We start from the raw sequence: 27278 nt of genomic DNA on the forward strand, positions 1-27278 counted from the left end.
CTTGAGTTCGCACCAAGAGCCCCCAGAACGGCAAGAAAATCAATTTCCAGTGTTTTAAGCCACTAAATTTATGGTTATTTGTTACAGCAACCCTAGGAAATTGATGGACAAGGTACACATGATTTTGGATTAGGATGTCGTATTTTTTTCTTTCTCTCACTAGAGTGAACTCCATGAGGACAGAGACTCTATCTGTTGGGCCTGTCATCGTTTCTCCGGCTCCTGGGACACTGTATATCACATATTACATGTAAAGAAAGATTAGTCCCATAAGTGAACAGGAAAAAAGGTTGATTACCTGAAGAAAAGTGGTTTTCCAAAAATAAAAAGAGAGAAAAAAGCTTGCACATTGTGGGTCAGAAAGACAGCAAGTACAAAAGGAAAAGACAATTTTTGTGGAACTGCCATTGCAGATGAAAATTTCAGCTTCACTGTTTTTGACCAGGTATATCATGGCTGTTATGTGACAATTTTTTGAGTAGATCCAAGAATCCATGAAACTTTTTCTGCTTATATTTATTTTTAAGTCCAGGAGACATCCTAGGAGGAAATAATAATTTCATATTTGATCAAAACAAATGGATTGCCTTGCAAGTAAATCTGCGTAGTGGATTTTTGGTAAATTAGCATTTGAACGATGGATTAGTTAATTAGTCTGACAATAGTTAGGGTCTACATGTGGGTCAAGCACGTCACTGCTGGAAAACTTCAGAAGATCGGTCCTGCCTGTGCTGGGGGCCAGGCCTGCTTTATCAAAACTTGAGAATCTTTCTTGCTTTTTCTAAAATTTTCTCATCCACTGGAGGCTTCCTCGGGCTGCCAGGCTGCAGAAACTTCTTCACGGTGGGCAGGTTGCTGATCCTGGTTTTCAGGGCCTGCAATGCACAAGAGCAGAGCCTCAGAGTGGAGCCAAAGACCAAGCCCGGCATTAGCACAAGCCAGGGAATCTGAGACCCTCCTAGACGAGGACCACCTGAGTCTCCTCCATCGGCACCAGCATGAGGCTGGGAACAGACACCCCGTGAGCCATGAGGATAAGAGAAGAAAATCCAGCTCAAGTGCTTTTTCTCCCCTGTCTTCTTCCACACACACCCATCCGGTGGATTCATGGCTCTTTGCAACACAAGGAAGAGTAACGTGTCTGTGCAACATCAGCACAGATAAAGTCTCCAGTGAGGAAAAGCAAAGATATAGGAAAGGGGGCAGGACCCGAAGACAGGAAATATAAAAGGTAAACCATGAGGCCCGTCAAAACCAATTTGCCCACCAAGGGAGAGAGACGAGGAGAGAGGGCAGACTGTGCAGAGAGAAACACAATGCGTGAAAGGAGGAGCAGGAGCCGAGGGGAGGAGAGCTGCTCACAGACTCGGGTGTGGAAGGAGGACACTCCTGGGTCAAGGGAATCACAGAGAAAAGAGGACAGAATCCGGAATGGAACCGAGGCCTGGGAGAGAGGGGCTGATGCTGGGTCCCTCTCACTTTAAAGACAAAGTATCGTTTTGGGGCAGAATCCACTCAGATTTCTTCAGCATAAGGAGAGTCTTTTCATGCCTCAGACCAGGGCCTAGAACTGAATTGTGGAGACCAGAGGGGAGCAAAGGACTGGATATTAATGGGGACCCTAGAGCCCAAATCTTAGATTCCGAGATGGGAGGTGTGGGCCTTCTGTCCTGAGGTCTGTGAAAGAGATCACCTTCAGCAGAGGGAAGTTGGCCAGAAGGTTGGGGTCAAGCTCTTCAACAAGGTAAAGAAGTTCAACCAGGTGGATGTCAGCCCTGCTCAGCCTGTTGCCAACCAGGTAGTCTTGTCCATGGCTCTTTAACACCTGGCGAATTGGAGGAATCGCATCGTGAACACAGGCACAGGCAGGCTGGGCCCCCTGCTCCCCCAGCACTGTCCAGCCCGCTCTCCCTCCTCTGCTGCCTCACTGGGCGGATGTGGAGCTCCAGACCTCCTCCACCGGCCCTGAATCACTGACACAGAGGGAGGAGTGGGCTCTGCTGTTCTTCCCTCACTCCTCAGTGAAGCCTAGGATACCATTTCCTTTTCTCCTTCCCACATCACTGGGGCTCCCCACTAGCATCTTCCACTGGGTCAAGAACTTAGCACCTCTGTGCCATTTTTCCTTCAGTCTCACACCCTACAGTGTGCAGCCCTCAAACTTCAGGACACGGCTCTTCATCTGTCTCTCTCCGTCTCTCTGCTTTTTTCTTTCTCCTTTGTTCCTTGGGCAACAGCCTTCCTTAATCCTGAGCAGACTATTTCAGAGTCTACCTTTCCCCTCTCGTCTGCTCTCCTCATTTCCTGGTCTGTCTCTCTGGGACCTGAAATAACCCTGGGTCACCTTGAACTCACCATCCCCTTACAACATTGGCTCTGACTCCTACCTGCCCTGTGTCTGTCAACAACATTGGTGGAATATGTTCTAATTTGCCTGCTGAAGTGTCTAGCCGTGACTGCACTGATGTCTGCACCTGCTTTAAAATGCAGCAAAAAATAACGTACTTGATTGGAGGAGAGGAGGATGGGGACAGATATGATTATGCAAACATCATAAAAATGGTTAATTTTTTGAATACAGGTGATGGGTAATATGAGTTCATTGTATCTGTATTTCAACTTCTATATATCTTTGAATTATTCATAATAAAATATTGCAGGAAATATGTGATATTTATCAAAGATATGCAGAGATATGGAAATCACAGACAAAAAAGGGAAAAAACACACACGGCACCACCAACTAAAAAGATCATAAGAATTTGGCAAAGACCCTTCCAGAATATGTATGCTCATAGAAGTATGGACAAAAACAAATAATATAATGAAGCATCAAATGCTATATAGTAATGTGCATCTTCCAGTTACGTCATCACAGGGCTCTTTGATCTCAGACAACAGATGTCCTCAAACTGCAGTGATTGAGGAGCTTGCCACCCTGTGAACATGCTGAACTCTCAGCACCACAAGGGCCAGGAGAGTGGACTTCGTGGTTAGTACTACACTCTTCCCTCCGTGAACAGGAGCTGACACACTAGCACTGAGTGCACACTTGTTGAATGAATGAAAGAATGATTTCATGCTCTATAATGATGGGGAGGTCAAGATCAATCCGTTATTTACATGTAAGGCTCCTGTATCTCTCACAATCAAGTTTTGGTTCCTGATTTCTATTTAGCATGATTTCAGGTAGTTGTGATCTTGAAATGTCCTCCTTGACCTTCAAAGAGAAACATCCACTAGCACAGGTACTATGTCTAATGATGGAACTTTATTTCCTTAGCTTGCATGACTTTCCTCAAAAATATAATAGCCGTGCTCCCAAATTTGTAGATTATTTTCCCTTAACACCATTTCCTCTCTTTATCCATGACCATCTTCTTTATCCATGACCCCCATCTCTGTTTTGACACATCTCGTCCATTCCCATAAATTCTACCACAGTCTCCTGATGGGCAGCTGGTCTCATGTCTCCCTACACTTGATACCAGAATATTTTCTCTTTTTGCTGAGGTATATTCTCCCTGAGCTAACATCCATGCCAATCTTCCTCTATTTTTTAGTATGTGGGCCACCAGCACAGCATGGCGCTAACAGAGTGGTGTAGGTCCACACCTGAGAACCCAACCCAGGCCCCTGTGGAGTGCCCTGAACTTAAATGCTAGGCCATGGGAGCTGGCCACAGAATTTGTTCTGATGTATTGCTTTCATCGTGTTCCGCTTGGAGCTAAGCCCCTCTATGGTGTTCTGCAATATCTGTGCCAATCTCTAGTGTGGCTCTCAGAGCCTTCCACAGCCCAAGCTCTATGACCCCGAAATTCCACTGAAGAGAGAATTCCAGATTGGGTCCTAGTAAATTGAAATTTTGCTAGCAATTATAACTTGGCTAGAACTGCTACAATTCTTCCTCACAGTGCATTGTTATAAAATGCCTTGAGAGTCAGGATGCTCCATTAACTAGGATTCAGGAAGGCTGACTGGGTGTGAAGGTCATTGTCCCAGGAATGCTCAGTTCTCTTCTTTCTCCTCTGATCTCAGTGCTCCAGGATGCTGAACAGCCAACTCACATTTTCAAACGCAGGCAAATAACGATTTGTTGTGCTCTCTTTGATCAGGGTAATCTTGGCATCTTTTTCATCAGGTGGGGTTACGGGTAAAGGCCGGAACTTGGCATTCAAATCTGCCACACCTTCTATGTACATATCAATCCTGTAAGACAAAAATGACCAAAGTGTCAAATCTCTTCTGCCTTTGGTTTTATAGTTTAAAAATATAAAGGAATGGGGCACCAGGAGGTGGCAGAGGAATCTACCTATATTTTTATAGGCCAGTCGTCCACCCATGATTTTTTCTGAATTTTCACATTTCATTTTAGAACAACCTTTTGAGGCAAATATATGTTAAAATTTTTGTTATGCGCATGACTAAACATAAGGACCAGGAGCATTGGTGACCTGTCCCAAGTCACAGGCATGAGAGACATTGGTGGAATCACTGCAAGTGACCACTGAGACCCTAGCTAGGGTTTGCCAGCTCTGCTCGGTTTTTTGTGTGCACAAACTCAGTTTAATTCACACGGCCAAAGAGGTGCCACCTAAGTCACCTCCACAGAGAGTCCCTGGCCCAGCCATCCAGAGAGTCATGTCCCTCTGCCTCTCAACCTGTTACACCACCCAGGCCCACATAGTGCCCGATGTTAGCAGCTCCTCCAATGATTTCCATAGAACATGGTTCACAGCCCTCTCCAGGTGCTGCTGCCCAATGCTGACCATGTTTGCATTTCTCAAGAACAAACCTAAAGTATCCCCTGAAATGGTGTGATTCTTCATTCAGTTCCCACCAGAGCACAAGCCAGGTAATTTGCTTTGTGTGTTCCAAACGAAGCTTCCTGCGAGAGGTTTTTAAAAATAAAAGCTTTGTTGACACATAATTCACTTACCTTAATGTCATCCTATTCAAGTGCCCAATTTTGTCATTTTTAGAAAAGTCAAAGAATTCTGTACCATCACCACACTCTAATTCCAGACTATTTTCACCTCTCCTGAAGGAGCTGCTGTGCTTTCACAGGCATTCAACACTCTTCCCTCCATCTAGCCCTAGGCAACCACTCAACTGCTTTCTGTTTCTGTCGATGTGAATGTTCTGGATGTTTCATGCAAAGGAAATCATGGAATATGTGCTGTTTGTGTCTGGTTCCTTTTATGTGACATAATCTTGCCAAGGTTTGTCCATGTTGTAGCCTGCATCAGGACGTCATTCCTTTTCATGGAAAAATAGTACTCCATTGTGTGGACAGACCACTCTTTGCTCATCTGTTCATCACTTAATGGACAATGGTCTGTTTCCACTTTTGAAGATTATGAACAACACCGTTATGACCATTTTCTACAAGTGTTAGTGTGTATGGATTTTCGGTTCTCTGGGGTACATACCAAGTAGTGGATTTGCTGAGTCATATGGTAACTCTATGTTTAACTTTTGAGTAACTGCCACAGTTCCTTACACGGTTTTAATTTTTATCATGTGGTCCCATCACAACAGGGAAGAGACTGCCCAGATAAGGTTGTATTGAATAAATCTGCTGCTTCATCCCTGTATCAAAATGCTCAATGTAACCCTATTATCTTGTCCTCAACGTTTCTAATCCTTGTCAAATGGCCCATGCATATAACTGGGTTATAACTTAGGCTCCTGGTCATCATTCTGGTAAATTCTGGAATTTGGAGCTATATCAGCTTCTTTGGGTCCTTCGTTCCCCAGCCTTATCCTCTAGACCCTCAGACACTTTGCCCCTCATCTCTGGCTGTGGGCTGGTGTCCAGGTCTTAAAGGCCTGAACACATGGAGTCATGACTCCACCATCCTCCTGGCTTCTTAGTTCAACAGGGTTTGCAACCTGGGCAGGAGGATGGCCAGGGCTGGCCAGTTTCTTCTATAATCCCGCTGGCTTGAGTCCCCTGCAGTTTTCCTGTCCCTCATCCTCCGAGGTCTCTGCTGTACTGGAACTCAGTCTACACCACCGAGGCCACACTGCTGGTGGTCATGATCCCCCTAACATGGTCCTGCCTCCTCAGGGAAGGACCTAACGTGTTCCTTATTTAATTATAGTGAAGGAAAAATACCGCACAGGGCTCTCTCCTTGGTGTCTCTCCCAGAGAGGTTGTGTTTGGCGGCGTTGTAGTTGAGGATGGGTCTGCTGCACCAGCTCCATCCCATCAATTTCCACCACTGGCACCTGCGGGAACATCAAACCGCCATCTTTTGAAAGAAAGAAAAAGGAAAAGTAGAGTGAAATGTTTTATGGATCTTATTCTTTGAGGATGAAAAACTGTTTGTTGAAATGACTAGAGATATAAAATGAAATGAAAATTACTGGATAACGCTTTAATAGAAGAGCAGTTGTTGTGAGCTTCCCACAGTCCTTCTTTTGCTTATCAAGCCTCCCTTCACTTTTTAACCTGTTATTACATTTACATTTTTATTCCCCATCCAGATACTCAGTAGGTCCCTGTATTTCCTGTGCTCGATTTCTCATCATGGATATTTGAGGAAGAAGTTGGGAGAAGCTGCAACAGGACCACCAGCCAGTCCTTCAGTTGGGAAGTTCAGAACAAGTCTATGGTGCTGCTGGCATTAGGCCATAGCAAGGGAGATTTCTACGGAGGGTGATTTGTATGTGCTTCAAATTCCACCATTGGATAGTGTGTGGTGGGGGGCCCTGTTTTCTCCACCCAGTCCAGCTGGCCTCCCTCTTTCTCTCCCTCCTCACTCACTTACCTGGCGTTCCAACTCTCACAACACCATCTTGTGATCTGTGCTATAATAGAGCTAGGACTTCACTTTGGCCAACCCATCAGGGAGAGAATTCTAGGCAACTGCTGGGCCTGTTTCTCCTCTTTCACTCTATTGCATGTGTTTGATGTCCTTTCTGGGAGGCTGTGGGATCCTGAGCTGATACAGCTCAGTCGTGGTGCAGAAAAGCAAGAGAAAGCAAAGAGAGGGATCCACGGGACACCGGGGATGGTCCTGTAGCAAATACTCAGAGAGTTTCAGCCCTTCCTGGTCCTGAGGGAGTTACCAAAGCTGCTCAGGGAGCCCCATCCATACATCTGAACCACTTCTTTCCCTCTCCTTGGCCCCAAACTCCCAGGGTACACACACATAGGCATTTCCTGGGGTTACATCCTCAACACATGACTTCGGCTCCAGATCCTCTCATCAGAGGAACTTAGATGCTTGGTCTTACCATTTCTTAGCTTTTCAAAGTCCTCTGGTGTGTCTATAATGTCTCTTCAAACTGGAAAGCAGAAACAGTAAGTGAGTTCCTGTTCTTTCATTCCACAGCATTATAAAAGTTTTAAACTTGAATGACCCCTGTCCAGCACCATAATAAGGAGAAGGGAGATTTCTGAGCTTGTAGGGTACCACAGGGGAGTATGATCAGGGCAACCGGAAATTTAGGTAGAGCCTTCCAGGAAAGAGCGTGGGGGACAGCAGGTAACAGCTCATTCTTGAGGTTTCAATTCACCTCCACCTTGTTTCCACCTCTGTGGATGATCCTGGTCATTGCGGGGGATGTCACGGAGGGAGGGGACTGGGAAGCTGCTTCAGTTTTGGGGTTGGTATCTCAGGAAAGCCTGTCTCTCTAGGTGAGGTCAGGGGAGAGGACATTGTGTGTCCCAGCACAGGGTACACCAGGGGGCCACGACCATCTCAGATGCTGACTTCTGCTATCATTGACATCACTCCATCCCATGAGGGCCCACTTCGTATAAAATGAGTCCTGGTTGCTGCACAGCTTTAACTCTAAGATTCAGAATGTCCTCTCCTGGAAAAGTGGGACACCCTTGATTAGAATCCCAATTTAAGAAAGGAAAATGAGTTGCCAAACTAGTTTAAAAATATTGATTTTTAATCGAGAAACTTTGGTTTCTGATATGACTGCCTGGATTTGAGCATCATTTCTTACACGTGCTGCCTCTTGAAGTTGGACATGTCACCGAATCTCCTCATGTCTCAGTATCCTCATCTGTATAATGAGCATAGTTACGGCACCTAGGTTATAAGTTGGTGTGAAGATTAAACCAGTAAGGTATGCTAAGGCATTTAAACAGTACCATGTATACATGAGGTGCTCCATAAACACAAGTTGTCAGGATTTTTAAAATTGGTTGCTATTTCATACTGACCATTCCCTCTGCTTTTTTTTTTTTTTTTTTTAAACTTAAAGCTACCTAACATTGCTGAACCTCTGCTCCGTCCTTGACCTACATTCAGGACGTAGACCTTGTGTAGATTCTTCTTCTCCTGAGGCAAGTCTCTCTGGTTGGAGGGCAGTCGGCAACAAGGCCGTCATCTGACCAGAAGCTCTGAGTGCTTGTGGGGTTTCAATACAAATATGAAAATCAGTCAGTATATGATCATGCAGTTTACTTAATCGGCAGAATCGATCAAACCAAAAGTCAAAAGAGACCAGTGCAAGAAAACAGATCTCAGCGTTGATGCGATTTGGTTCCAGTCTTGCGTCTGCCTCACGGTAGCTGTGTGATAGGGGCACAGGCACTTAGCATCTCCAGGCCTCATTTCCTACCTATCAAATGCAGGGAGAACATTTTCTTATGTGGAATATGTTGTGTTAAAATACAGATTACAGGACCCAGGCCACACACACCAAGTAACTGGTACATATGTCCAGTGGCTCTGGTTTAAAGGGGTTCTTGATGGTGAAAAGCTTGGGAATCTGGGAATTCTAACTTGTCCAGTGGAAGCGTTTATTGTAGATCCACATGGCTCCACAGGATCAGACTCTAGAGATAGTGAGGTGGGGGTGCAGCAACTCCTAAAGCACCCAGTTCCAGACAAACATAAGGGATGGTGGCTGGTCATCAAGGGAGGGTTGGCTGGTGAGATGGTGTTTGTGAGGCTAACGGAGATGGATGGGATGGTGAGGACCAGCCTTTGGGCACAGAGAACCCAGAAGGCCTGACAAAGAGCCTCTGGTAAGTCCTGCTGCACCCCTCTTCAGTGAAGCTGATGGAGAAGAGGAAGCCTGGCATGCGCTCAGCATCTCCCCTACTTCCCCTCCTGTGCTGAACTCACCCTGCCCAGGGGCTCTGAACACATCCCTGAACCCCACAGCTGACCCTGGAGACAGCACAGTAGAGGTTCCTGTCACAGGATGCCACTTCACCTGGAACCCACCTCTTCTGCTCCCATGGGGACAAGACCTCCCGAGCTCGTCCATGACTCCTGCCTGGAAAACCCTCCCAGAGTTGCTGGTCCGTCTGATCTGGGCTGAGAAATGTTTTTCTCTGTGACACCTCCAGAGGGTAGCGCTCAACAGAGTCCCAGGAAAACCTACCAGCTTTCCACTGGGACTATGGCATTTTGGCCCTGTAAATGCTTGGGTGTCCTCCTAGATGCTCTTCCTTCCTTTTAATTACCTCCTTACTTGTGTGCAACCTCAGTAGAACATAAGCTTCATGAGGACAGAGCCTGCATCTGTCTTGTTCATCTGAGTATCTGCACCTGGCACTGCTGAGTGAGTCAGTTACATGTTTCACAGGCGGTTACTGACCATTCACTCTTCCTATGTTTCTGGCTCTATCTTAGCTTTTGTTCTATTTAATTTTTCTGATTTTATTAAGGAAATTTCTAGCATGCATGAAAATAAACAGGAAACTATATTGCTGCTCCATGTACCCTTCATCCAGTACCATAATAACCAAGTCAAGCCAGACTCCTGTCATATGTATGCCCATGACTCTCTCTCTCGTAGTAATTTGAAAAATCAGAAATGTCATATATTTCATTTTTAAACACTTCAATGTGCACCTTTTAAACATAAGAACTACTTAAACAATAAGCACAGTACATTATCACGCCTAAAGCATCAAAGATAATTCTTTAATATTATCTGGTATTTGATCATGTTCATGTTTCTAATTATTGAATAAATGTCATAAATGATATTTTACACTTTGTTTAAATCCAAATCCAAATAAATTCCACACATTGTGGTTAGCTTCTTAACTTTACTTTAATTGTTTATGCTCTTTGATGAGAAGAAATTGTAATTTTATGTTAGGTCAAATCTATTGTTCATCTCTTAATCGCTGTATTTTTTCTCAATGCATAACTCTTGACAGATGGTTTAGAGAGAATAGTCTCCTAGCTCATGGGAGCAAGGACTTCGATAGTCACTTCTAGATCCAACTGAAGACGACCGAACTCAGAACCGACCTCAACTCCAGCAGCAGCCAGGAGCCACCGGATCGGCTCCATCCGGCCTCGTCCACTGAAGTAGTGAAGCATGGGCTTCGCTGCCATGATGCTGTCTCCTTGGGCTCTCTCCACCTGAATCAATGAAGGAATGAATGAATGAAACAACAGAAACAAAACTGCACTTTAAGATCCATGGTTAACAGCACCAACAATGCTGAGGAAGGGTCTGCCTCCTTCCTGGCAGACTTGGAGAGTCCCTGGAATGCCTTCCTTGGCCCAACTTCTCACCCTCAGGAGCCGAGCCCAAGAAACTGCATCAAACCATTCTCCAGTCTCCACTGGGTAAAATCTGGTGGGCTTAGCAGCCTAATAGGTGAGAGTCTGTGGTAAGGATGTGTGCTTGGTTTTAGGGGGAGGGAGAAGGATTAGAGAACTAATATTTATTGAACATCTCCTCTTAACGATCCTGACCAAATGCTAACCCCTTTGGATATATCTTTTTTTTTCTTTTGCCAGAGAAGATTTACCCTGAGCTTATATCTGTGCCAATCTTCCTCTATTTTGTATGTGGGTGCCCACCACAGCATGGCTGAGGAGTGTTGCAGGTCTGCACCCAGAATCCAACCTGCGAACTGGGACCCCTGAAGCAGAGTGCGTCAAACTTAACTACTACGCCATGGGTCCAGATCATGGAAACATTATATCTTTAATCTCCTAACAACCCCATGAAATAGTTGTCATTATCCCCATTTTTAGGGAATGAGACCATGGCTTAGAGGTTAAATGACACATCCACAGTCACACTCCAGCAGGTGATGGACATGGAAATCCAGCCCAGGACTAAAGGGAGGGCAGGGCTGGAACCCACACAGAGGCAGGCCCTGGGAACCTGTGAGGGCCTTCAACCAGAGGACTTCCCTGACAGCGAGGGAGAGACAAGGGAGCAGAGTTAATGCAACATTTGTTCCAGAGCTGGAATTCAGGCTCAGACTCGCTTAGCTGTAGCTCCAGAGATCCTAATCCTTTGCACAGACACAGGATGCTGATTCCTTCCTTCTTATGGAATTCTACATTCTACCTCTACTTATAATCTCAAAAAAGGGATGTTACTACGTTAACTTTACGGTACATGGAGTGGAACTAACATTTGGTCACTGTGTGACATACAATGAATGTTCACAAATAGATCTTCATTGAATCCTACAGAAATCAGCTGAGGTGGACTCTGCTATTACTCTCATTTTACAGCTCGGGAGACGGAGGATTCTAGAGTCACTTGCCCAATGTAGGTGGTGGTCCTGGGATTCAAACCCACTTCTATCTGAAACCAAAGTCTAGGACTCATTTTCTGTAGTAGTGGTTTTCAAAATATGCATGAAAATCCTTTAGAGGACTGTGAAATCGACTAATATTTAAAATGAGATAGAAGACAATAGACACTGTCCAAGTGCACCATATGGAGACAAGGGGAGCATCATTTCAGGAGTTTTAGCTTCAGTCATAAGTGTGTTGCACGCGTGGATGTGTGCACACTCGTTTGGTCACTGTGATGGTAAGAGAGACACTGGTTGTGTCCAGTCAGCAAACTCTGAAAGCCCTTGTTCCATCCCAGGCTGCGTGGGTAGTCGACACAGCAGGGGACCAGAGACTGACACTCAGTGGCTCCAACAGGGGACATGGCTGGTTCTCTCGTGGGTGTGAGTGGAAGCACAGAGGACTTGTACAAGCGGGAGTCCCAAAGCCAGGACTTACAGAGGAACACTTGCATTTTCTCTCCAAATCCCAGGCTCTGTTTAGAAAACATTTAAGAGTCTCCTTGCAAAATTGTATTGTTGTGGAGTTTGGGACAAAAATATGCTTCTCTTTACCCAGTGAAGTTATCTCTGAGTAAGTGTGTGTGACTTGAATTTGGTATCAAAATGTTTTCAGTATCCACATCTTTAATGACGTCTCAATAGTCTAACATTTAGGAAGTAAAAACTCCTTTGGAAACATACTTAATCAACTCATCTGTCTTGTAATTGGAGATATTAGAGTTAGTGGTTTCCTATCATGGGAAATGGAGGTGCTATGAGGAGCAGAATGAACAGAGACTCAAGAAGTTGGCACTATGGTGGGAGATGTGTTTGCTGTGGCCTAAGGTTCACTGAGCCAAGTGACTCACACTCAGTTCCCTTCCCTGTGACTGAGGATCAAGTTACAAAGGGAAGGGAGCGCTTACCTTAGATAATATTTTATCATAATTCTCTTCCTTAAGGCAACTTTCCCCACCTCCCATTAGGAGGTTTCCAGAGGCACCCCCGGACCAACACCGTAGAGACTGGAGCAAAGGTCATCAGTGTTTTCATAAAACTTTGCCTGGTCAACAGAAAATGAGAACTAGAGAGATTCCACGATGTGCCCAATTCACACACGTATGTTCCTGATCCTCACTCACTGTCCAGCAAGTGTGTCTACCCTCGACAACAACCCAGGCCTTAGCTTCCAATGTCCTACTTTAAAGACGAGAAAACGAGTTCACGGACACACAGCAGCTTCCCTGGGCTCAAACATTTGTCCTCGGATGACAGGCCATGTGATTTCATGTTTCATGCCCCAGGTGAGACTGAGGCTCTCTCTAGGCTTCTCTCTGAGACTCCTGTTTGGTGTTTCCCAGTGGGAATCCACCACCAACTAATGGTTGAGGGGAGGAAGAGAGGGAAACAGAATTCATGAGTTCCTCTCTGTCAGCTGATTTTAGGGGCCTGATAAGAGAAACATGGATAAATGTGTGCCTTCCTTTACTTTGCTTCCTAAAACTCTACTGTGAGTACGCTGAGGACCAGCATAAGTACATTTAACCTTAATAGGGGAGAGGGCTTACGTTCTTCAAATGCATATGTGCACGATAATTCCAGGGGTAAACCAAAGCAGCGATGCCGGGGGGGGGGGGGGGGGGGGGGGCGTCCTGATTACAGCATTTCTTAGCAGAGAGAAGGGAGACAGGAGCCAAAGCCCAGCTCCTTTCCTCACGAGGAACAGTGACCCCGGCAGGTTGTTTCATCTCTGCACCGCAATTATCTCTTCTTAAATTAGAGTGATCTCAACTTTTGAGGGCTGTAGAGAAAGTTAAATGAGATAATGTACAGGAAAAAATGCATCATAGGCATCAGCAAATGCAACTTCCCTCCTGCTCCCAGTTCCTGGGAGATGAGTGAGTTTGAAAACACCAGATAGGACACGTGTTTGCTTTCTTTGTCTGTGTATCAATCTGTCTGTCTATCTATCTATCTCTCTCTCTCTGTCTGTCTATGTATGTATGTATGTATGTATGTGTTTATCTATCTATATATCTCTCTGTCTGTGTGTCTATGTCTATCGGTCTTTCTATCTATCTCTTGACCCATAGAGATCCAATAGGAATAAGATATAGTATATCTATGTCTCTCCAGACTTTTTCTCAAATATCATTTAAGGGCTCTTTGTATTTAGCTCATGCAGAAAGATTAGTGATCCTCACTGATTACTTAACCTGGATTGCAGGAAGTTTTCGGCGAAGATTTTCAGTCTCTGGCACGTCATTAACCACAACCTTGAGTAGCCCTAAATGCGGCAGGAGAGTCCTCGTTCTGCCTGGACCCTGCACCCCACGTGCCTCTCTCCTCAGGCCCACCCTGCTGCCACTACCTCCAGATCCGGGCACTTTGGACTCTGTCCTGTGCCCAGGTCCCCTATGCATGGGTTCCAGCCATTGGAATGGGGGATCCACTGCTTGTCCCTCCAGCTGTTCTCAGCACTCGGGCAGTTCTCCCTGTCTACACTTGATGAAATGATCACATCTCGCCAGCATCCTCTTGCTTACCTGGAAACACACACATTCTGCTGATCCTTCTCTGACATCGTTCTTCTGGTTTACATGTAGACGTATTTCCTTCTTTTGTTATATTGCATCAGGATCCAAGCAAGGTCCGCATATTGCATTTGAGTGATAACCAGAAATATATTTTGAAGACATGGGTGAATGAACACAGATGTCAGGCAGGTGGAAGTGTGGGGGGAGTTTTGGGGAATTCCCAAGCCCAGACTCAAACACTAAGTCATCGAAGTGGGCATGGAGTTGTTCTTGGTGTCTCAAGAATACAATCCTAGTGACAATTACAACAAAAAGAATAAACTATCTAGGAATAAATTTAACCAAGGAGGTGAAAGACCTGTACAATGAAAACTGTAAGACATTATTGAAACAAACCAAGAATGCCATAAAGAAATGGAAAGATATTCCATGCACATGGATTAGAAGAATAAAGATAGTTAAAATGTCCATGTAACCTGAAGAAATCTACAGATTCAATGCAATCTCAATCAGAATCCCAATGACATTCTTCAGGAAAATAGAACAAGGAATCCTAAAATTCATATGGAACAACAAAGGATCCCAAATACCTACGGCAATGCTGAGAAAAAAGAACAAAACTGGAGGCATCACAATCTCTGACTTCAAAATATACTACAAAGCTATGGTAACCAAAAGAGCATGGTACTGATACAAAAACAGACACACAGATAAATGGAACAGAATTGAAAGCCCAGAAATAAAACCACACATCTACGCATAACCAGTCTTCAACAAAGGAGCCAAGGACGTGCAATGGAGAAAGGAAAGTCTCTTCAATAAATGGTGTTGGGAAAACTGGACAGCCACATGCAAAAGTATGAAAGTAGACCATTATCTTACACCATACAGAAAAATTAACTCAAAATAGACTAAAGACTTGAAGCTAAGACGTGAAACCATAAAAGTCCTAAAAGAAAATGTAGGCAGTACACTCTGACATCAGTCTCAGCAGCATCTTTTTGAAAACCATGTCCACTCAGGCAAGGGAAAGAAAGGAAAAAATAAACAAATTGGACTACATCAGACTAAAGAGCTTCTGCAAGGCTGAGGACAGCAGGAACAAAATGAAGAGACAACACACTAACTGGGAGAAAATATTTGCAAATCATCTATCTGACAAGGAGTTAATCTCCCAACTGTATCAAGAACTCATACAACTCAACAACAAAAAAGCAAAAAACGCAATCAAAAAATGGCCAGAGAATCTGAACAGACATTTTTGCAAAGAAGATATACAGATGGCCAACAGGCACATGAAAAGATGTTCAACATCATTAATTATTAGGGAAATGAAAATCAAAAGTACTATAAGATATCACCTTACACCTGTTAGCATGGCTATAATCACCAAGGGAAAAAACAACCAATGTTGGAGAAGATGTGGAGAAAAGGGAACCCTCATACACTGCTGGTGGGAATGCAAACTGATGCAGCCACTTTGGAAAACAGTATGGAGATTTATCAAAAAATTAAAAACAGAAATACCATAGGACCCAGCTATCCCACTACTGGATATTTATCCAAAGAACTTGAAATCAACAATCAAAGAGACTTATGCACCCCTAGGTTCGTTGCAGAACTATTCATAATAGCTAACAGGTGGAAGCAAACCAAGTGCCCATCCACTGATGATTGGATAAAGAAAGTGTGTGTGTATGTGTATAAATACATATACAGTGGAATACTTCTAAGCCATAAAAAAAGACAAAATCATCCCATTTGTAACAACATGGATTGACATGAGGGTATGATGTTAAGCAAATGGTTGCTGAGAAAGACAAACATCACGTGATTTCACTCAAATGTGGAAGGTAAACAAATACATGGGTAGAGAGAACAAACTAGTGGTTCACAAGTTGGGAAGGGGGTTGGGGGGTAAGCAAAAGGGCTAAAGGGGCACATCTGTATGGTGACTGATAAGGGAGTAATGTACACCTGAAATTTCACAATGCTATAAACAATTATGACCTCAATAAAATTTTTTTTAAAAGCAAAAGAATGGAGCATCAGGAGGTGGCAAAGGAATTCACCTCCATTGGGAGCATTTTTATAGACCAGTCATTCACCTATGAGTTCTCCCTGATTTTCACATTTCATTCTAGAACAAGCTTTTCAGGTAGTACTGTTAAAATTTTTGTTATACACATGACCAAACATAAGGACCGAGATTATGGGTGACCTGCCCTGAGTCACAGGCATGAGAGACATTGGTGAAATCATTGCAAGTAACCACTGAGACCCTAGCTAGGGTTTGCCAGCTCTGCTGGGTTTGTTCTCTGCAGAAACTCAGTGTGATTCACACGCCCAAAGACCTGCCACCTAAGTCACCTCCACAGGGAGTCCCTGGCCCAGCTATCTCAACCATGTCCCTCTCCCGCTCATCTTGTTACACCACCCAGGCCACATAATGCCCAGTGTTAGCAGTTCCTACAATGATTCTCATAGTACGTGGTTCACAGCCCTCTCCGTGTGCTGCTGCCCAACACTGACCATGTTTGCATTTCTTGAGACTCCACCTAAAATATCTCCTGATGGTGCAATTCTTTATACAGTTTCAACCAGTGCACAATCCAAGTGATTTTTTTTAATGTTGCAGAGCTTCCTATACGAGGATTTTAAAAATAAAACCTTTAGTGACTTATATTCACCTACCATAATGTCACCCTTTTCAAGTGTACAATTTTGCGATTTTTTATAAAGTCGCAGAATTCCGACCCTTACCACATTCTAATACCCGGATATTTCCGTCCCTTCCAAATGAGCTGCTGCATGCTTTCACAGGTATTCCATGCTCTTCCCTCCCTCCAGCCCCAGGCAACCACTCAACTACTTTCTGTCTCTATGGATGTGAAGGCCCTGGATGTTTCATACAAATGAAATCAAGCAATACGTGCTGTTTGGACTGGTTTCTTCTATGTGACATAATGTTGTCAAGGTTCCTCCGTGTTGTAGCCTGCATCAGGACTTCATGTGCTTTCATAGAAAAATAATGTTCCACTGTATGGATAGACCACGCTTTGTTCATCCGTTCCTCACCTGATGGATGTTTGTACTGTTTCTACTTTTTGAAGATTATAACCAACACTGATATGAACATTTGTTCAAATGTTAGTGTGGATGGATTTTCAATTCTCTTGGGTATCTGCCTAGTAGTGGAATTGCTGAGTCATAGGGTAACAATAGGTTTAACTTTTCTCATAAGTGCCAACAGGTCCATAGCATGTTTTAATTTTAATCATGTGGTCCCATCACAACAGGGAGGACATGCTCCAGATAGGGTTGGACTGAGTAAATATCCCTGCTTCCGTCCTATATCAAAATGCTCAGTGTAACCCCAGCATCTTGAGTTCCACATCTGCTAACCCTTGTCAAATGGCCAGTCCGTATAACTAGCTGATAGGTTTCCTAGTCACCATTCTAGTAAATTCTGGAAGATAAGAATCAGCTTCTTTGGGTCCTTCCCTTCCCCAGCCTTATGGGAAGACCCTCAGACACTGTACTGTGTCTCTAGGTGTGGGCTGGTGTCCAACTCCTAAAGGCCTGAGCACCTGGAGTCACGACTCCACCATCCTCCTGCCTTCTAAGAATTCATCAGGGTTTGCCAGACCTCTGCCACAGTGCTCTCTCCGCGGGCCGCATCCTCTTCTATCATCCCACTGGCTTGAGTCCACTGCGGGTTTCCTGTCCCTCATCCTCTGAGGTCTCAGCTGTACTGGACTTTAGTCTATACCACCGAGGCTACACTGCTGGTGGTCATGATCCTCCTGACCCAGTCTTGGTCCCTCAAAGAAGGGCCTAAATTGTCCTTATTAATTGTTGATGAAAGAGCGGGAAAAATACCGCACAGGGCTCTCTCCTTGGTGTCTCTCCCCACTAGAGGTTGTGTTTGGCGGTGATGTAGTTGAGAATGGCTCTGCTCTGCACCAGCTCCATCCCATCAATTTCCACCATTGGCACCTGCTGGAACATCAAACCGCCATCTCTTGAAAGAAGAAAAGGAAAAGGAAAGCGAAATGTTTTATGGGTGGAGCTACACTGTTGGCATGAAAAACTGTTGAAACTACTGAAGATATAAAAGGAAACAAAAAATTATTCCCTGGGAACATTTCCAAGGAAATAGCATTTTATTTCGCTTCCTTGTAATCCTTTTTCTCGTTGATGTACCCTTACTTTTTAACCTATTATTTCATTTTTCTTTCTATCTCCCATCCAGATATATGGTAGGTCCCTGTGTTTTTTCATTGATTTCTCTTAGAGGATATTTGAGGAAGAAGTTGGGAGAGGCTGCTACAGGGCCACCAGCCGTTTGCATTTTCAGTTGGGAAGTTCCAAAAATAAGGCTATCAAGTTCCTGGCGTTAAGGCCAGTACTTAGGGAGATTTCTATGGAGGGTGTTTCGTACGCTCTTCAAGTCCCACCATTGGATAGTGTGTGCAGGGGGCCTGTCTTCCGCAGACACTGCTGCTGGCCCTTGTTCTTTCTCTCCCTCCCCACAGGCTCATCTGGCCTTCCAACTAACTCAACGCCATCTTGTCATCTGAATCTATAACACTGCTAGGACATCACCTTGTCAGCCCGTCAGAGAAAAGAATTCAAAGCAACGCTAGGCCTGTTTGTCCTCCTTTCTCTCGCCTGTGTTCGGTGTCCTTGCTCTGAGGGCTGTGGGATCCTGAGATGATACGGCTCAGTCGTGGAGCAGAAAAGCAGGAGAAAGCAAAGAAGAGGGATCCACAGGGCATGGGGGATGGTCCTGTGACAAATGATCAGAGAGTTCTAGACCTTCCTGGTCCTGAGGGAGTTGCAAGAGCTGCTCCAGGAGCCCCACCCCCGACATTTGAGAAGCTGCTTCTGCAGAGTTCAGGGGCCAAGGGTGCCGTGGTCTATTAGAAGAAAACTGACAAGTCCTCCTTTATCAGAAAACAATTGGCTAATATGTTCCTTTTCAAGGTTGGCAAGGAAACCATTAAGCAAAAGATTTCAGCACATTTGGACTCCCTCTGCCAGTCAGTGGGGTATGACCTTTTCAAGAAACTTACTGTGAGGTTTTCATGAATTGGATGCAAGGATAGAGGCAGATGAGAAACCTCTACCATGAGCAGAGCTGGGGCTGACATCAGTAAGGGGCAAGTGGATCTCCAGAATTGCTTCATATTGGGTCACAGATAAAATACAGGACACTCAATTAAATGTGAATTTCATGCTAATAATAAACAATCTTTAGTATAAGTATGCCCTAAACTTTGTATGGAACATACTCATACTAAAAAATTATTTATTGTTTATCTGAGATTCATATTTCTCTGGGAATCCTCAATTTATCTGCTAAATCTGGCAATATTATGTGTATACTTTTGTCTCTGCCACACTCAGATCAGCCTTCCTAGCCTCTGGGCCTTTGCACATGTTGTTTGCTCTAATTACAATCCTCTACAGAGCTGTGATTGTCTTTCCTCTATTTTGTCTTCTCTTCCCTTATTTTGACACTACATGTTTTATATCAGTTTTCTCATAGACAGTGAGCTCCTGGGAGTAGTGTCTTCATCTTTTTATAGAGTCAAGACCCCAAAGTCTGGCACAGCCTCTGTACCTATTAGGAACACAATAAATAATATAGTTTTTAAAAATTATCAAATGGAAAATTTGTAGTACACGCAAAACTAGAGAGTAGTGCTACAAACCCCAATATATCCATCCCCTGTGTCGACGAAAATAATCCATAACCACTCTATAAATGAAAATTTGGGTGAATTTATTCTGAGCTAAAATGTGAGGACCATGGCCCAGGGCCTTTCTTCCAGAAGGAAGAAAGGGCACCAAAGAAGTGAGATGTACAGAGTGGTTATATACCCCCAGAGAGGATGTTTCAGATATGATTGAAATGTCCCTCCCACAATAGTCACAAGTTTGCCCTGTTGGCACAGCGCTTGATGGACACAGCAGGTAGTGGGTCTGCTGTCTCGGCGGGCGCAGCAGGAGGCAAGTCTGTGTCTTGAGCTGAGTGGTCACAGGTGAGCGCAGCCATCAGTTCCTAGCCTGAGGAAAGATGCTTAATCCTTAAGGAAATGCCAACATTGGGAGGAGGAGGGAAGTTGCACCTTTATCTCAAGGGCCTTTGTTCTTGCCATAGAGAATATCTAAAGCAGATATACAATGCATGCTCAAGAGCCATGGTCAGACCCTTTTAGAAAGACAAGTTCAGGCCAAATTAGATTTACTCAAAATGGCTTCCTCATATACTCCAGTATCTCCTATTACTTGCCATTTTTATTTGTCACCTGCTTCAGCAATGGCCAACAATCTTTTTCATCCTTACCCTGTAGTGAGTGGTAAGGTGGCCTCCTAAAAAGATAGGTCCACGTCCACGTACCTGGACCCTGTGAATGTGACCTTATTTAGAAAAAGGGTCTTTGCAGATGTAATTGAGTTAAGAAAGTTGAGATGAGATCATTCTGGAATCTCCTGGTGTGCCCCAAATCCCATAACCCGTATCCTTATAAGAGAAGAGAAGACCCAGACAAGAGGGTGAGGTGAGGCGAAGATGGAGTCAAAGGCTGAAGTAATGTGTCCATGAGTCGAGGAAGCAAAGAACGCAGAAAGTCCCCAGAGCTGAGAGAGGCAGGAAGGTGCCTCCCCCGGAGCCTTTGGAGGAAGTGCAGCCCACTGACACCTTGACCTTGGGAAACTTAGTATGTTGTCTCTAAAAGGGAAGGACTCCTTCTAAACATAATCTGACTATGCTCCTATCACACTCAAGGTTCATAATTCCTTCATTTCATTAAGTGTTCAGCATTCTAATTCCCCCACATGGTGCTGAAACTTAGTACAGTGGGTTTGATAGGATCAGGCCCAAGGGAGGCCTACACACTGCATTCGGTGAGAGGAATAAACATATTTTGAAGATGTGGGGGAATGGGCCCAGATGTTAGGCAGGGGGAAGTGTGGGGGAATTGTGAGGAACTCCCAAAGCCCAGACTCGCACCCTTAGGTCACAGAGGTGGGCAGGAAGCTCTCACCATTGGTGAGGGAGCCCTGGGAACCCTTCAGGGCCCTGCCCAACACCGGGAGCTCACAGGACGGTGGGGGAGGCAGTGGCCTTCAGGTCTCTGAGAGGTTCACAAGGCTCAATGGGAGCAGAGAGGAGAGCCCAGCTCCCCCTGGGAAGCTCAAGGGAAGGAGCTGAGGAGCACTGGGGAAGACATGGGAAGAGTGTGGTGGCAGTCAGCAGTCTTGGAGAATGCCTCCTACACAGCAGGACAGTGGCTGTGAGGCATTGTAGGTGGAGGCTGGGCCACACACACCTCAGCTGGGGATGCCCTGAAGCTGATTAAATTCTGTTATTATACCATTCTGACCCCTTGATTCTACCTCAAGACCTAGCCATATTTTTCCGAGGTTGCCCTAAATACCGGTTTTGCCAGTACTGTTGTGAGACAACGAGGAAGGAAGAAATCAAGCCTCGAAACTTGGCAGCCATCTTAACCTCAATACATGGAATCTTCCTTCTCCATTGTGGATGAGTCACTGGAGTGCACAGAGGTTGGAATTAGTCTAGGGTCACACAGCGCTCCATGGTAAAGTCAGCTGACATCCCAGGTCCACTGATTCGCAGGCCAGAGCCTTTCCTCTTTATTCAGTGATTCAGGAACTACAATTCGTGCCCTAATATATGAAGTTTAGCCCTAGCTGAAGAAATATCATCCTGAACAAGATGAACAAAGGCTTTTGACCTCTAGGAATTTACATTACAGTTGGAGGACAAAGACCACAAAGAAGAAAATAAACAAATCTTACAGTGATAACCTGTGACAGAGATGTGAAGAAACGTAAACAGGGACTCTAACAGAGTAGATGAGGAGGGGAGGGGATGGCTCCACTTTATATTTTTATTTTTCCTGGTTTATTGAGGTATAATTGACAAATAAAATTGTAAGCTATTTAAAGTGTACAATACAATGTTTGATATACATTTACAGTGTGAAAGGATGGCTCCCAATGAGTTAATTAACACATCCATCACCCACATATTTATTTACTTATTTATTTTGGTGAGAACATTTCAGTTCTACCCTCTTGGCTCGTTTCAATTGCACAACAGTGTCGTCAACTAGGATCACTGTGTTATACATTAGATCCTCAGACCTTGTTTATCTTACAGCTGAAATTCTGGACCCTTTATCCAACAAGAGCTCCCCTTTAGATGGTGAGAGAGGGCCACTCTGGGAACATGACATATAAGATGAGATGTAAAAACTGAGAAGAGAGCCCCGGAGTGCAGCGATTAAGTTCTCACATTCCGCTTCGGCAGCCCATGGTTTACAGGTTAGGATCCTGGGTGTTGACCTACATACTCGCCATTTGTCAAGCTGTGCTGTGGATGGAGTCCCACATATAAAGTAGAGGAAGATGGGCATGGATGTTAGCTCAGAGCTAATCTTCCTAAAAAAGAAAAACAAAAGTGAGAAGAAACCAGGCAGGCAAGGAGATGGGCAAGAAGCTGCAGATGAAAGACCAACATTTTCAAAGCCTTGAAGTGGGAAAGTGCTCAGGGTCTTTGTGTACCCCAAGCCAGAGGAGGCCTGGCTGGAGGGTGGGGGATGGCAGTGTGGCCTGTGAAGGGGGCGGCAGATGGCAGATGGAATGCTCCTTCACGTCCTGTCCAGGAATTTGCATTTTAGTCTAAATGAAACGAGCGTCCCATGTCTAGCTCTCTCCCATAAGATTTTGCCTGGATGATACAGTATTTGGGAGGCGAAGTTTCACTCTATAGCTATTTGAAAACATAACTTGAACTAAAGAAGAAAAACTCATCTGCTTCTGCACCAGAAAAGGATGAAGATAAAACGAAAAACCAGTCACAGCGTGTGGATTTTCCAGACTAATCAAGTCACCTTTCTGGAGTTTCATGGATAAGCATCTTGGCGTAATTTGTAAAATTTATAAAATAAGTGAATTACAATGTACTAACATAGACAGGACAGGTGCCTGTCTTTAACATGGATGACTTTAACTGAGACCACTATTTGCCAGAAGTGACCCACTGAGGAAGCGTGGGGGACTGGAATGGGCCACCCCAAGATATTTCTCTTTGGCATAAGGATTATTTTGGGATGGTTACTTTTAAAAACTGCAGACATGAGAGAAACTCTGAGAAGCAGAATTAACCCTTTGCAAGAGACATTGACATTGTAAAGGAAATCTCTGTAAAGTTGTCTCCCTCTCTGTACCAGGAAGAAGGGGGATGACCTATCTCTAGAAACTCTTATCAATGTGGAAAGCAAGGACTTCCATCTGCATGATAACCTTACTCTTGTTTACTGTGCATTGCTGGGAATCTCCCATAACTGACTCCCCCCAGCCCCAGCATCCTCCTTTGTAGCTGAAGATGGTATGTAAGATGAGAACCTCCACCATTTTGGCGAGTTATTCAATTTTCCTGAGTCTGTCCCATGTATACATGTCAAAAAGCTTTATTTACTTTTCTCCTGTTATTCTGTCTCATGTGAATTTAATTTGTAGCCTTACCAGAGGACCTAGAGTGGGTAGAGGAAATATCTTCCTCCCCTACAGAGGTGAGTGTGTATTAAAACGTTTTATCTGAACTATTTAAATATACTCAGGGAGCTTCCTATGAATTCACCAAATTGTTTCAAACAATCCAAAAGCAGCCCTGGAATGGTGGTATAATTGCCTCTAAAATTGATACTGGCCCTGATATTAGTTTCCCTACATTAAACCCATCATATATGGGGTTCAAACCAAAGCACTGCTTCCCTGCTTACTCCCTAGCTTCCTGGCTGCAGAATCCACTGTCCTCCATAGAGACAGACTCAGCCAAGGACAAGCACCTGGATTTGTTATCTTCTCTCTGCAAGGAGATACAGGCTGGTGGGAAAGCTGCTGACTCGCAAGATCATGGGCCCCCTTCTCTCTGCAAGTAGTCTCAAGGCCAAACACAGGCTGGTGGGAAAGCTCCAACCAGCAGGGCCATGTGCTCCCCCTCCCCTACCTAAAACCCCAAGTAAAATCCCTTCCTTTTAGCTTTTCACGGAGTTTGGGATTTCAGTGTTACCTGCCCTTTCTCCTTGCTCAGTGCTGTGCAGTAATAAAATCCCTACTTTCTTCCACTACACCCAGTGTCAGAGATTGGCTTGCTGCGCAATGGGTAAGCAAACTCACTTTGTGTTTGATATCAGTTTGTAATCCAGATGAGACAATGTCCCAAGTGGATGTCTCGCATGTGGCACACCGGCCCCTGGCTAAAGGCCTCTCTTGGAAGCTGTCCTGCAGCTGCCTGACCCCTTGTCTCAGCGACAGCCACAAGCAACTGGCTGCTAACCAGCTGTCATTGGCCCACGGCGCGTTTGCTTTAGTGGTGGGAGACACTAGGTTCAGGACTAGGAAGTATCTTGTAAGCAGCTGGTATTTGTTGTTTTTGTCCTTGTGCTAACCTTTCCCAACAGGACCAGCTGGAAATAATGGGTACCTGGCAGCCCTTTGGGTTCCCTTTGTTGTGAAGTTGTGACATCCTGGCCAGATTTTGTTAAGTCCCCCAGTGTGCACACCAAGGTCCCTTGTCCTTGCTCGTTTGGATGCAGATCTTCATTTGTTGGCCACTCCCTGAGTGTAGGACACAGACTAAGCTGGGACTGGAAGCACTTTGGTTTTTGGTTTTGATTTTGGTTTTGGTCTATGTTTTGGCTTCCACTTGTGGCCGAGGACTTTTGGGAAAGCACGTTTGTTTGCTATTTGTTGTTGTTTGTTTGTCTTTCCTTTTTAAAAGTGTTAACATGGGAGGTCCCCCATCTATTCCACCTAAGAGCCCCTTGGGAAAAACTTTGGCTGACTGGTCAACCTATAGCTATAAGCCAATGTCTGAAGAGGGATTATTTTCTTTTGTAACACCACACTGCCACAATATTCTTTAGACCTTGGAGAAAAAAAATGGCCAAACAGTGAATCCTTAAGTTGGGAAACGTTTTAAAGGGCTCTCATGATAAACAGCTGTTTTATGGGTACCTATGAAAAGACCAAATTAAACGGTAAATATAATTACTAGTCTTAACAACTTAATCAAACTTGGGGTCTCCTCTTTTTCTCCTCGTCTCACAGATGCTAATGAAACATTAAGTTAACAAAGAGAAATTAGAAAAGGAAGAGTCACAGGACTCCTCCCAACAGGATGGAAATATTTAACTAGTTATCAAAAAGATACATGGGATAAATGGAACAGACATAAATAAAGTTAAAACAAAGGTTTTAATAAAACACTGCCTAAGTTTGGATGGGCTAAAAAGACCCCCCTACTGGCTCCCCAACAATAAGGACATCAGACAAACCTGTTCTATTCACCTCAGTTTAAGAAAATTTAAAAGGTCAGGAGGCAGAAATCAGAGTGAAAAACCTGACCAGCAATTGTTTGGGGCAAAGGTTAGGCCACTGAGGTTAATAAGACTATAAAGATTAAAGTGTTTAAGCTAATATGATATGAAGAGGTTATGAATTTTGCCTGGATATTTGCCTTGGGAATAAATGTTATGTCTAACTGGGAATGCTTTCCTTGCAAATGTAATTGAGTTAAGGAAGTTGGGATGACATCATTCTGGATTCTCCTGGGGGGCCCTAAATCCAATAACCCATATCCTTATAACAGAAGACAAGAGCCAGACACAGAGGGTGAGGCGAGGTGAACATGGAGTCAGAGGTTGAAGTAATGTGTCCGTGAGTCGAGGAAGCAAAGAACACAGAAAGTCCCCAGAGCTGGGAGAGGCAGGAAGGTGCCTCCCCCGGAGCCTTTGGAGGAAGCGAAACCCAACCGACCCCTTCACTTGGGACTTTCAGCCTCCAAAAGTGTGAGAGGATGCTTCCCATAGTTTAAAGCCAGCCAGGTCGAAGTAATTTGATATAGCGATGAGGAGAAGCCAATATACCCTCCCATCTACTGCCCACAACCACGGGATTATTTTGAAACAAAGTCTAAACAGCATGTTCCTTTACCTATCAATAACTGAGTGTGTCAATCTCTACGAGGTAAGGACTCATTTTCTACACACGAGCACACTATTCTCCTATCACACTGAAGTTTTTAAAAAATTTCTTCATTTCATTAAGAGTTCAACACTGTCATTTGCCCCAAGGTCTCATGAAGCTCTCTTTACAGTTGATTGATTTGCATCTAGAACCTGGCAAGGCCCACACACTGCATTTGGTGACAGGAATAAACATATTTTGAACACGAGGGGAATGGGCACAGATGTCAGGCAGGGGGGAGTGTGGGGGAATTGTGAGGAACTCCCAAAGCCCAGACTCGCACCCTTAGGTCACTGAGGTGGGCGTGGAGCTCTGCATGGTGCTCTCGCTGTTGGGGAGGGAGCCTGGGGACCCCGCAGAGCGCTGCCCAACACCAGGAGCTCACAGGACGATGGAAGAGGCAGTGACCTTCAGGTCTCTGAGAGGTTCATGAGCTTGGTGGGGGCCCAGAGGAGAGCCCAGCTCCCCCTGGGAAACTCCGAGGGCAGGAGCTGAGTGTGGCCAGGGCGAAGAAGCTGGCAGGGCAGGGCTGGCAGACAGGCCCAGGCAGGAAGGCAGGAGGCCCCGCCTTGCCAGGGAGTGTGATGGGGCTGGAGAGCTGTGGGAGCAGGAGGTGAGGATGCCACACTGCAGGCGATGGGAGTCACTGAAGGAGTTCAAGAAGGGGGTGAGACTCAGATCTGCACTTTAGGAAACACTCTGGCTGTGAGCAGAGAACAGACTAGAGGGAGGTGAAGCCTCAGGCAGGAGCCCTGGGTCTGTCTGCTCCCTGCCCCACCCCCCACTGTGGGGACCCTCACACTCAGGCCAGGAGAACTTAGTGTGCCAAAGCCCACAGTTTCGGGGAGTCTTATTCATTGGCCCTGAGGGTGGCTAAGCTGGAAATCACTCCCATCCCAGGCCCTCGGGCCCAGAACGATGACTTTAGACACATTCGTTTTTATATAATTCATGCAGACAGTCTGGGCCTTGGAAGCCCGGGTCTGAGGGACGTTCAGTGAACTGAGAGGGAGGCTCATGCCCGGGGCCCACAGAGCATTAAGCCGCAGAGCGATGATGTGCCAGGGCTCATGGACGGGACGGGACGGCAGTGTCCCCCAGAGCAGAGCTCGGGTCTGTTTTGTTCTTCATTCCTTCCCCTCAACCCAGAACAT

The 27278-nt window shown here is 45.0% G+C and overlaps 2 protein-coding genes across 3 annotated transcripts in view; both read right to left on the bottom strand.

The window, feature by feature from the left end:
- Positions 1–7372, bottom strand: part of GSTA1 (glutathione S-transferase alpha 1) — a 100261-nt gene extending 92889 nt beyond the window's left edge. The window contains exon 1 of the mRNA XM_070586212.1: positions 7246–7372. The gene's annotated coding sequence lies outside the window, so the exon portion shown is untranslated. The remainder of the gene's footprint in view (positions 1–7245) is intronic.
- The window catches only part of LOC103544337 (glutathione S-transferase A1-like), a 49524-nt gene continuing 22746 nt past the window's right edge, over positions 501–27278 (bottom strand). The window contains exons 1-4 of one of the 2 annotated variants that reach the window (XM_070586207.1): positions 6127–6257; positions 4068–4209; positions 1694–1825; positions 501–875 (exon numbers count right to left, since the gene is read on the bottom strand). In XM_070586207.1, coding sequence (XP_070442308.1) covers positions 753–875; positions 1694–1825; positions 4068–4209; positions 6127–6215 — 486 coding nt within the window. In that variant the 5' untranslated portion in view covers positions 6216–6257 and the 3' untranslated portion in view covers positions 501–752. Of the gene's footprint in view, positions 876–1693; positions 1826–4067; positions 4210–6126; positions 6258–27278 lie in introns of those variants that run through there. The other variant, XM_070586204.1, reaches the window with a different exon arrangement.

The sequence above is a fragment of the Equus przewalskii genome, chromosome 19 (assembly GCF_037783145.1).
Source record: "Equus przewalskii isolate Varuska chromosome 19, EquPr2, whole genome shotgun sequence".
Taxonomy (NCBI): domain Eukaryota; kingdom Metazoa; phylum Chordata; class Mammalia; order Perissodactyla; family Equidae; genus Equus; species Equus przewalskii.